This window comes from Plectropomus leopardus, chromosome 20 (genome assembly GCF_008729295.1).
Source record: "Plectropomus leopardus isolate mb chromosome 20, YSFRI_Pleo_2.0, whole genome shotgun sequence".
NCBI classification, from domain to species: domain Eukaryota; kingdom Metazoa; phylum Chordata; class Actinopteri; order Perciformes; family Serranidae; genus Plectropomus; species Plectropomus leopardus.
The window spans coordinates 18,396,972-18,408,757 of record NC_056482.1 but is presented as its reverse complement, the minus strand read 5'-3'; the positions used below and the strand labels follow the sequence as shown (position 1 = coordinate 18,408,757).

General features: G+C 40.7%; 1 protein-coding gene across 2 annotated transcripts in view; it reads right to left on the bottom strand.

The window, feature by feature from the left end:
- Positions 1–124: 124 nt before the first annotated feature.
- Positions 125–11,786, bottom strand: part of ulk1b (unc-51 like autophagy activating kinase 1) — a 29,268-nt gene continuing 17,606 nt past the window's right edge. The window contains exons 13-27 of one of the 2 annotated variants that reach the window (XM_042508863.1): positions 11,545–11,710; positions 11,308–11,362; positions 10,825–10,911; positions 10,233–10,376; positions 9,992–10,140; positions 8,674–8,933; positions 8,317–8,522; positions 7,675–7,796; positions 7,175–7,300; positions 6,380–6,564; positions 5,852–6,036; positions 5,096–5,214; positions 4,830–4,987; positions 4,284–4,419; positions 125–3,112 (exon numbers count right to left, since the gene is read on the bottom strand). In XM_042508863.1, coding sequence (XP_042364797.1) covers positions 3,057–3,112; positions 4,284–4,419; positions 4,830–4,987; positions 5,096–5,214; positions 5,852–6,036; positions 6,380–6,564; positions 7,175–7,300; positions 7,675–7,796; positions 8,317–8,522; positions 8,674–8,933; positions 9,992–10,140; positions 10,233–10,376; positions 10,825–10,911; positions 11,308–11,362; positions 11,545–11,710 — 2,154 coding nt within the window. In that variant the 3' untranslated portion in view covers positions 125–3,056. The remainder of the gene's footprint in view (positions 3,113–4,283; positions 4,420–4,829; positions 4,988–5,095; positions 5,215–5,851; positions 6,037–6,379; positions 6,565–7,174; positions 7,301–7,674; positions 7,797–8,316; positions 8,523–8,673; positions 8,934–9,991; positions 10,141–10,232; positions 10,377–10,824; positions 10,912–11,307; positions 11,363–11,544; positions 11,711–11,786) is intronic. The other variant, XM_042508864.1, reaches the window with a different exon arrangement.

Below are 11,786 nucleotides of genomic sequence, written 5' to 3'. Positions count from 1 at the left end.
CGAGTGCTATATTGTACAAAGCAGACCAGCTACTAGTGCAGGTTCAGGCATAAAAGATCATAAAATGCCTCCTTAACTTGAAGTGCCATGACAGCAAAGGAAATTCGCTTTACTTTACAACAAATCACCTTTCCTTTCACTTTATTCATGTTGCAACTCTCAAACAGTAAAGGTTACATCACACACAGGGACACTGAGATAGTGTGTCAGTCATAGATATGACAACATTAAAATGTGTTTGCAACAGTGAGAGACAATATGGAAGATCAGCAGAAGGCCTGTTCTTTGGAAATGTATAGGTGGTGTGGTACTGTTCTCTCTGTGCCTGCAGCGTCATATATACAACAACAACAATAACTTAATTTACAATATTTACACGTAATACAGAAGTTGTAAAGTGAAAACACAAAATGAAAACATTCAGGTATGTTCTTCACAAACATACAAAAAGAATAATCCAAATCAATGACCAATCTGTTATGGGAGTGCAAACATTACACTTCATTTATCTTTATGTGAGACTTAAATCAGAAGCCCTGGAGCTGGTCAGGGGTCAGTACTTAAGGACAGTTCAGCACTTTCTACACCAACCACTCTAATCTTTAAGTAGTGCAACTGCTTCACAAATTACTTTTATCTTTCAACCTCTACCCCAGATAAGAATAATTTAAATGGCCAATATCAATGATAGTAGGGAACAAAAAAAAGTGACACATGCATCAGTTTTATAAAGGTCAGATGTCATCACTTTCTGCTACCAGTATCTTTTGAGACATTGCCGATACGAAATGACTGAACAGAACAGAGAAGCTGTGTATGATATTAGGAATGTACACCCAAACAATATACAAACGCAGAATGCTCTCGGCAGACTACAACCTACGAAAGTTTACGAAAAAGTTATCCCACAAAAGACAAAAGGCCACAAAGCGAATACACATCTTGTATATTTAGAGAAATCTTCACTGGGAAAAACCTTTCCTCTGTTCTGTTCTGCTGACTGCTACTGGCTGCACAAAATGTCAGCGTAAACTATCTTCAGCCCTAACCACACAATCTAAAATATGCACTAAGTTGCCATCTTAATTAACTTAAAAAAGCAGAGGAAAAAACACCTCAGTGAAAACTAAGTTACACTGGGCCTGGTTGAGGGTGACACCAGAAGAGCCCTCAATTTTCAGGGGATTTTGCTGAACTACATCCACACATTTAAATAAAAATCAAACCCATCACATCTTGTTACAGAGCAATATTATTAGTTCTGTCCCACTGCCCGTTAATACATCAAACAGCATTCACACATGCATGCATGCACACAAACTTCTCTTTAACGGCAACCAAAGTTGACCCTACCCATTAGGCCCACAATTTAGGGGCGCAAAGGTGTCCTGTTGGGGTGTGTGGCCGTGGTCAACAATACACAAATGTTTCAGGTAAAATCCATATTTTCAACAAGCATTCCAAATCAACAGTTTCAAAATCAAACACAATCGCCACCTACAGACTACTCTGAAACAGAACACAACACAATCAATGCAATCTTTTTTCAGCATAAAGCAATTTTTCTTCTTAAAGAAATCTTCCTACAGTTTCATAGCTTATACCATCTCTCTGTCAGCATTCTCACATCAAACACAACTATAATACAACTAAAACTGCAATAAAATATGGAATAGAAATCTCTAAATAAGCTAAATCTTTCTAGGTATCTACAGACACTTAAAGCATGTCTCACTCCAGATCGTTCTATACAGTACTTAAACAGTGCAAAAACATTCAGACGTTAACTCCGGGACAAATTTTAGTAACATTTGGCTAATATTGACTGTATTACTCTCCTGTCAGCTCTACATTCAAATTTGATTATACTTGCTGAATTCCAACATAACTGATTGGTAACATAAAATCAGAAGGAATATGGAACTGTGTCAAGAAATTGTCAGTGACAGCAGTACCCAAGCTTCTGTGTACCTGAAGAATACATCCCAGGCTATTGCAGCATCTTTAACGTGATTGCAATCAGGGATGTCAACAGACCAGTTTCAGTCCCTGTTGAATTGAAAGCTATATTTTGCATGTAGCAAAGGGGTAATGGGTGTTTTCCAGACCCATTTTCTTCATGTTGCTTTAATACCTGCCACCATTAAAAAGAAATTTAAAAATCACTATTACGTCATTGTTTCTGTGATGAAACTTGGTCTTTAACATTTAGCAATGTATAGAATCTGTAAATTGTCAAACCCGGGAATTTTTTTTCCCCCAAAACCAGCACAGTGAGTTTAAAAGAAAACAAAAACAAAACTAGATTTGAATGTTGGCAATAGTTTTGCAATAGTGATTGCATGCGCTTCCAGCCACCAACTGTAGCATTGCTTTTTATACTTCCCTTCAGCAAGCAAGAAACAATAAGATACCAGAGAAAATTAACCCAGGAAAGCATTTAAACACATTAAGACAAACATACATGTGATGAAAATGATAATTGGCCGTTCCCGCTCTTCAGCAGATAGTGTACTTTCCCTCTAGCTACTCATCTTAGTAAAAGCTAACATTTTATTTATAAAGTAAACCTATTGCAAATTGGTAGCAGAGATATTTGTCCACCTTTAAATGGTATCTATTTATGATTAACAGAGTAGCTAGGCTAACTGTATGTGCAGTATGTGACTACTTGGCAATAATTGCTCCTGCAGTTGTAACGCTTAGTGAGGGGAATCTTCTTCTTGGCAAAAAAATATCATTTTCAGAGCCAGGAGCAAAGTCATCTCCCACAGATGTGAGTGCAGTCATTCTTTCACGGCACAAGTGCTTCATGTCCAACACTGTTACAAGTTCAGTGTCGGGGACGCCACTCAACCTGTCCAGAACTTGAAGCCAGTAAGAAAACACAAGCCCTGAAGCTTGTGAGAAAACTGAAGCCTTGTGGTTTTCTTGTGAAAACAAAAGCATTTCTAAGTGAAAACCATGAGATGTGGGTGGAGATTTGGTTTGTTGATAATGTGCAGGGTGCAAATGACTGACATCATATCCACAAGCTGAGATGCAGTATCAGACTGTCAAACACAGAGTCCTGACTGCAAAGCTGTTAGGCGTCGTTCAATGCACTCCTTACCTACAGACAAAAAAAAAGACAGTGGGTATGTCAGCATAGCAAGCCATGTTAATACTGTGTGAGCATGTGTTTCTTCCAGGTGTTATGGGTTGGGGTTTTTTGTTTTTTTTATTTGTCAATGTGCATTAGCTTTGTAATAAACCAGCAGCCTGCCCAGGCCAATATATTCATTTTATCACTGTGCAGACCAAACCACAATATGTGTTTACAAAAACTCCTAGGTAGAAAACATACATAAAGTGAAACTCCACTGAGCAAACGCTGCCTCAATTGGTTAGTTTTTTAGCCATCTTAAAAAAACTAAAACCTCATTGGTGCAAGAACAGTAATTTTACTTTATATACCAGGCAGTTGTTGGTCTATTTTTGCCACAACTGATTAGTGTGTAAAGTAAAGCGAATAAAATACTCCAAATATTATGTTTACTACAACTAAAACTGATTATTTTAGGTGGCTAAAATATGTGTTGTTACGACTGAAAATGACAACAGAAATGAACAAGTTTACCAATTTCTCATACTCTCCATAATTCCAAAAATTGCCAGTTGTCTACTAAGGAGGTTAAAAGGAGAAGAAGTCATGGCATCATATCATTTGGGTATAACACGTGCAGTAAAATCTGATCTGCACTTACCAAAAGGCTCAATAGCACTATCATAGAACATGGCGATGGTTAATTTGTTGCACTATATATGTAGGAAGATATGGATGTGAACTGCAATTCTACTGAAAAGATCTTAAAATAAATATCACAAACAAATTATTTCTATAAGAAAATGTTTATATTGACCTACATCCATTCCAGCATAACCAAAAAGTTCTTTCAGGCTGAGCGCACCCAAGGAGTGAAGAAAAGTGCACCAAAAGAGCAACTGGAGGACGCAATTATTTTATTTCAAGCGCCATCTGCTGTAACCCCTCAAGATCACAGCTCCAGGTATATTGGTCATATGCAATACCCTATAGCTCTCATGGGGTCAAAGAGCGTGTCCCAGCCTCCTTTGAGTAGTCTTGTTGTCTACCAATATGTAAATGTTGTTGTTTTTTACTTTAAAAATATAGTATTTAATTATTTACAAAATATAATGATAAGAAAAATGTAGCTGCAGAAACATTGGTGCTAAGTGGAGACATCCCTTCTTCTTGTGAATGAGCTGACAGACACACTTACATTTGCTAACACTGAGGATGTCGTCCTGTTCAGTGAGCAGCAGAGACAGGCCCTCCATCAGCAGGAGAGCTTTGTGGTAACGCAGGACTGACGCTTCCCCCTGGTGGAACATTTCATCCAGCGCAGCAGTCTGAACCTGACATGACACCAGGATGTTCGGGTTAATGCAGGTTTGATTTAAGTCTTGATTAAAATATGAACATAAACTGGACATGCAATGCACCTTGGTTCCTTGCTTTGTATCTGTTTTTTCTAAACAAATTAGCCATTTTGCCACAAATCGCTCTAATGGTTTAAGATATTTCTGTGACCATGAAGCAATATTTATAGAGCAAAAGCTTTCAGCCTTAGTATAAAAAAAGATATCAAGAAAGAGGAGATATTTTTGCTGTACATACTCTTAATTTGGTAATAAATGCTAAGGCTAATTATTTGCTTGATGCCCACAGACAGAGTATCTGAGTGATTACGCCGTAGCCTGCAGCTGGACACTAACCCTCATCTCCTTCTCTGCTTCCCAACTGTCTAATTTCCCTCCTGGCTTACCATCTGCACTGTGTGGCTGAACAGCAGCCGCTCAGCTGTAATGGAGGTGATTTGGTCCATTAGACGGTGCTTCCTGGAGAAGAAGTGCTCCAGACGGGTGCTGAGTGAGCGACAGGATGCCACGCTGGACTTGTACAGCTCATTTAGCCTTCTCACTACTGTATACGGACAGAAATGTATTTTATTTTTGCTGCCAAGACACTCACTGTGCATACTGTGTAATATGTATAATAGTAGCTTAACAGAAAAAATGAAATGACTCTTACTTTGTTTGACTGTAGAGGATGGGTAAAGTTTGCCCTGTTTGACTCGCTCCATGGCTGTGTGTAAGGCAGTGGAAAGGAGTTCTGCAGTCTTCAGGTAGAGAACCAGCTGCTCTGCATGACTAAGGACAAAAGCACACATGCAGACACACACATAGTACTTAAAATTCAGTTTTAAACTGGCAAATGAGAAATGAAATTCAAACAATACAATGTTGGCATTTAATTATGAAAGTTAGAGAAAAGTCTGTGTGATTGACAGCAGACATAAAGGCAAACGTCTTTTATCACTCTCTATTCTTAAACTCATCTGCAGTATGTTTTCAGAAAGAGGACATGTCTGAACAAATTGAAGCCTAAACTACTTTTGAAAGTTTTACCAACCATAGGCCCAACGACTGACTTCAAACTGTCAAAAATTTGAAAAAAAGACATCGCTAGACTTTGTCCAGTTGGGGCCTAAGAAGGCACATAATCTCATCTTCTTCCTTCTCTGCAATCAAACTCTTCAACCCATCACTTCCCATCCTTATTATTTTTATGTCAGCTTGTCCAAGTTTTGATATATTTCAGTCACAAATCCTAAGCAGGCTCTATAAATCTGCAACTGCTAAAGAAAATCTGACAGATCTTTCTGCTAATTACAAAAAAGGAATTTTTCCCCTCACACACACGGCAGGAGATCCACAGTGAAATAATCTGTCCAAACTGGATAATCGTTTTTACAAAGACTCAGAGCTGTCGTTGATGCAGCCTTACCTCCACTCTCTGCTCAGCGAGCTTATCTGATCAGCTACCAGGCTCTGCTGCTGAAGGAGGCAGGGGTGAGACATGTTCCCCTGCTCCCCTAAAGCAGTGACACCACGGGCTCCAGCCACCTCCATCAGACAGCGGGCGAAATCCAATGTGAAACGCAGGCTTTGCACCGTGTCTGTATGCTCCTGCTGCGCTTCGACAGAGACAGGGAGATGGTTTGGTGATACAATTTTAAACAGAGGACACCAGAATGTGATTTCACATTCAGTTTGCATTGGTTAAAAGAACACAAGCATTAACAGGACACAGGCCATTTCATTATTCCATTTTCAGATTCTGCCTAAGGCTATTATGCCACAATGACTTGAGTTAAAGACATTTTAACCACACCGTGTTCTCTTTAACTCTCTCTAGAGGGATTAATCATCTCAAGGTTTCGTGACAATGAACCCACACAAAACAAGAAGTCATTGCTGCATGCATAAATAGAAAACACAGTATTCAGAGCTGTGTATAAAACCTGTTTCCCACCTCCATCAGCGTTTCCTCAGGCAGCTCAGGAGGCTCAAAGGTTACAGGACCGCCCATGTTGACTGTGATAGGATCAGTGAAACTGTAGCGAGGACTGGAAGGAGCCTCAAAGCCATCCAGATAGGTGCCTGTCTGAGGGTAGCGGCTTGTGTAGGAGCCTGCAGGGCTGACTGAAGTGAACGAGCCTGCAGCAGTTAGAGGAAGAGCAGGAAAAAAAAATTAATTTCTATTTAATATTCATTACATGCATATTTTTCCATCAAATGACAATGCATTGCCCTTGCATCATAGGTGTACAATAACCAGCAAAATAGACATGAACAACGATTGATGAATACTTTAAAATAATAGTGTGTGCATTCAGTTCTACCCACTACACTTTTTTCTTTTTTGGGGGGTATTCACACTTGTTGCTCACCACTGTATTAAGAGGAGCACCATTCCTGTAAATGATAAACATCTGCCAGCAGCTACATGATTTTTTCTCTTAATAAGTATTTTAAATGTAAATTGGAAAATAATGTGTTCTGAAAACCACTCATTTGGGTTATTACTCCGCAAATCTAACTGCATATCTCCACAGTTGGGTTTAATCAAAAAGAAAAAGAAAATCAGCCTCTTACACTGACATTTAATGAAGTTTCCACATCATGGAAAATGAGTGCAATCGCTTCCCAGTGCTCTTTGTTGTATGATGTGCAGAGCATAATACTAATGCTGCAGCCTGAGTGGAATTTGATTCCCATTTGCTGTAGAGAGGATGTATTTAGCTATGTACAGACGTGCATGTGCTACCTGAGTATTTCCTCTGTCTGGAGTTTTGAGGGGGGGTGCTGCCACTGGGAGGGGAGCCCACAGTGAAGACCACCTGTGCAGGGCTGATGGAGCCAGGTGCAAGGCCTCCCCCACTACCAGGGGGCACTGAAGGGCAAAAAAGAGCAATGAGTAAAGGTGGGTTGAATATATAATTTTCCATTTTTATTTACCAATAAACACCAAAATCTGGTTGACATTATGTCAATACAAACTCTCCCTGTAATTTTCAGAATTAAAAGATCTACTTTGAGTTCCACTGTAACACATTTTATTCTCGTTCAATGTATTACTGACGGCAATGTAAATAAACAAAAAACCCAAATTACACACATATGTTAAAAAATGTTTATCACCAAAAGTGCAACATTTTTACAGTTTTTTTTAGTGTTTTCTTACTTTTAGACTAGTCAACTAGTCAAAGTTAAGCTTCTGTTAAAACATCAGGGAAATCAGTCGTTAGCAACATCCCGGGTGCCTACCTGTAATGTCTATGGCTTTTTCAGGGGTCAGGTTCTCTGTGCTGCCTCGGTCGCCTGCAGGTCCACCTGGTCCAAAAGCAGCCATCAGCAGCATGTCAGACAGACGACCGGCACTCTGAGACCTGCACCAGAGAGACAGGAGACAGGAAACAGGAGACAGAGAGCAGAGAACATGAAAGGAAATTACATGAATTAGGCAGACATCCTTGTTTAAATACATATTTTAGTTTCTCTTAATAGCTATTTCCTTGCATGTATATTTAAGACCCGTTATATCTACTTCATTAGGTTACTAATCCCTGAGACTGACCTTTTCTCTCCATATATAAGAACAAATGAAAGGGGCTATCCAAACTCTATAGATCTCCAGCTTCTGCAATGTTATGTAATTTATCTATTGTAAAAAAGATTAAGGTTCATGGTATTGCACAGTCTAAGAAGGAAGGAGATTCACCTCCAACTAAAAGGTAGTTACTTTTAAACCTTGGAAACCTGAGCATATTGGTTTCATTTCTTTAAAACACATGGCAAGTAGGCAATGAGAAACTTAAGCAGTAATGAACCGGTAATTAGCAAGAAATCTGTAAAAAGTACAAGAAAATTATATGAAAATTACAAAACAACAGCAAAAACAATAATAACCTTCCAAAGCCCTTGGTATCATCACTGAATCTGTGGACGCAGTGAGCAGGTGGGGTGACCTGTGTAAGCGCTTGTTGTCCTGCGTCTCTGGCCTCTGCTGGGGCAGTCCTGCTGCAAGGGGAGCCGATGACCAAACCCTGTTGTGTCAGGAAGGTCATGAGGTTCGGAGAGCTGGGAGGTTTGGGGAATTCAAATGGAGGGATGGTCTGAGGAGACAGACATGAAAGAGAGGAGAGAGGTACCAGAGGTTTGTTTAAACTGCTTGGTAGTCTTTTCTTGTACTATGTATCTTCAGAGAGTTAAACACACACAAACACACACACATCTCTCTCTAACACACACACGCAGCTGACTCACCCTGGAGGGAGAGCCGAGGATGGTGGGGAGGGGGTTACGCTGCATAAGCTCACTGAGTCTGGGTGAAGAGTGTAGAGGGCGGACAGTCATCAGGCCTGCAGAGGGGGCCACCACCGGGTCTGAGTGCTGCTTCCTGATCTTTTGTCGGCCACCTCCACTGGCACACTCCAACAAACAGGGGGCGCTGTGGAGCCGTGTGCCCAGCCCTGTCGTCTGCGCGTGTTGCTGAGAAGTCAGCCGGGGTTCAATGTGCTGAGGAGCTGTGAGACAAAAGTTCAAAATATGTCTACTTTCAGACAGCAGGTGGCATTGCAATATAAAAGTCAGAGAACATAATAAACATAATAAACACCAAGAGACAGCAGAGATGGACAGGTCCGCCCGAATCCCCCGCTGCCCTACTGGCGTGCACGTCCAGGCAGCTAAGAGACTGTGCCAGCACCAGGAACAGATGAGAAGAGAGCAACTGGTGGTGAGTAGAGTGTTTGTGTGCGTAGGAGGTTGGTTCATTTTGTCAACGAATAACTTTAAAATCTACTGACCAGCCTGCCTCACAGAAACATTGGCAAATGAGGACCACAACAGTTTATATCTTTAGTTAAATTTTCTGGCAGAACTAACAACGAGGAGCCAATCGCCTTTCCAAGGCTTCCACACCTTCTTAAATATCAAATTCAAGTACATTTTTAAGGACATTTCGGGCCAAAATCCCACGGATTCCATTGCGCAACACTGAATAGTTTGAGATATGAATCAAGGTTGATTACTGATACAACACTGTGATTTTTTTAATAATGAGAAGTAGCAGGCTCTACTGAAGCTCAAAGACAACAACAATTAAAAAGAGAGAGAGGCTTGAATGTGTGAACATTTCTCAGTTGTGTTGTGTTACAGTGATGGCAGACTCGGTGGACTGCTTTCTCTAACAACACAGTCAAACGATATACTGTGTGAGCTGAGCAACAGAGACTTGAAGGATGTGTTTACTTAATGACTGCCTTGCTGATGTTAAAAGCTCAATGTCAAAAAATGTTCTTCAGCTGAACTCAGACAAAATTAAGATCATTGTCATTGGTTGTCATTTTCAAAAATGTAGTTTGTATTACTTTCTAAATAAAGATTGTTATTGCACAAAATGTAGAAATTCAAGCACTTTCAATGACCCATGTCTTTTATTTCCATCTTTCAAAATATTTTCCTCAAATTTATAAACTTTCAGCGATCTCAAAAAAAAAGAGCAAACACAAGCAGTACAAAGAAATATGTGATGTGCATCTGTGAAACTGGTTTACAAAGTGAAGAGCAGCCTGTGAGCTACCTTGAGGGGAGAGATGGAAAGGTCTGGCGCCTCCCAGGGAAAGCCTGCGATTGGTGGTAACTGTGCCTTGCCCGTATGGTGGCGAGGGTCCGGTCCGAGCAAATCCCACAGAGCTTCCACTGCTGCAGCGACGCACTGGTGTTGACAGCCTGGTAATGAAAAGTTAATGAGTCTCTGCAGTCAAATTTACATGTGCAACAGTGTGAATTATGTATGTGTGTTTGTCTTTGTAGACACGAACCGTGGCGAGCCATCCTGTTTGATACAATGGAGGTTCTGCTCCATGCGCTGGTAGTTGTGGATCTGGGTTGGGACTGGGATGGGCAATGACTGACCATGGTTTCCATAGCTACCACTGTAATTACTTCCCAAGAACTCACTGGGCCTGCCAGCAACAGTGAGAAGAACAGAGAGTGCCGAGGGAAACAGTTAGACAAGACATGAGAAGGTTAGTGTGTGTGTGTGTATGTGTGTGTGTGTGTGTGTGCGTGCGTGTGCGTGTGCATATGCGTGTGCGTGTGCGTGTGCGTGTGCGTGCACAGACAAGTTCAACAATTTTAACAGGAATGAGTACACCAAATGTTTCGGAGAGGAAATTCTTCTCACAACAGTTCTGCCAAATTCGTACAATGTCTGTGATGCAAAAGCAAACATTAAATGATCCGAGATTTAAGAAATTCATTTACCAGATATCAGGGAATGTACTCCATCAGCTACTTTGGCCATGGCTGCCTCTTCCTCTCCTTTAACTATTTCAATATATTACAGTGTCTGGCCCCCTGAGCTAAAAATCACTGCATGTAACACCACATCATTCATTTTTGTGCTGTTACCTGACAGGACTTGGAGACCCACTGCAGGAAGGTGAGTGTGGTGGAGTTTTGACTTGGCTACACAGACCAGCAGAAGCCAGAAGAGAGCTGATTTAGGGGAGAAGGGACAAAGGAGACACGTCATGAGGATTTTAACAAGGTGCCATTTAAAAAACAAAACACTCTTAGTGTGAAAGCTTTGTTACTTTGCTAACACCTGACACAACAGCTTTTTGGCATTTCCTTTTTCTTTCCTTATGTTAAAGTGTGATTCTTTCCCCCAAAAGGGCGTGTGGCCTTGGCGATGACACAATGGCAGTCTGGTCTATGTTTGTCATGTGATAACAGTGATATTTAAGCAGTGCAGCACTAAATTTGAAATTAGTAATGCAAGGAACATATTTTGCATAACGTTTGACATATTCTCGAAATTTAACTTAATTTAATATATTTCAGCCAAAAATATGTATTTTCAAAGTTTCCCCAAAACATTCTGTTAATTACCCGCTATTCATCAGGCTGTCCGGCAGCACTTTGCTCTCACATGTCAGCTCACCTGCTGGACAACCAGAAAAAAAAAAAGCAGAGACAGAAAAGAATGATGGAGAAACAATTTCTAGGTAGTGTAGAGCTCCAGTCTATGAAAAATAAATAAATGATGAGAAGTTATCCTACAGAGCTGGAGGCTTCTGACTATGCACAGCTACATTTGACACTGGGGTACAAAAAAAAAATCCTTACTGGTGAAGTGAGCAGGCACCATGACAAAGTCATCTGTGTCACAGGAGGAGGAGTTCTTGCTACTGCCACCACCTACAGACGAATCCTTGAGGAGAAAACCAGCGGCCTCCTGGGTAGGGGAGGCCAGAGCTTTGGCACGCAAATGCTGAACCTCAGCAAGAGACTGCTGCAAAGACAGCGAAGCAGAAAGTAGTACATGAACTTGAAAAAGAACACAAAAAATAAATAATAAAGAGCGCACA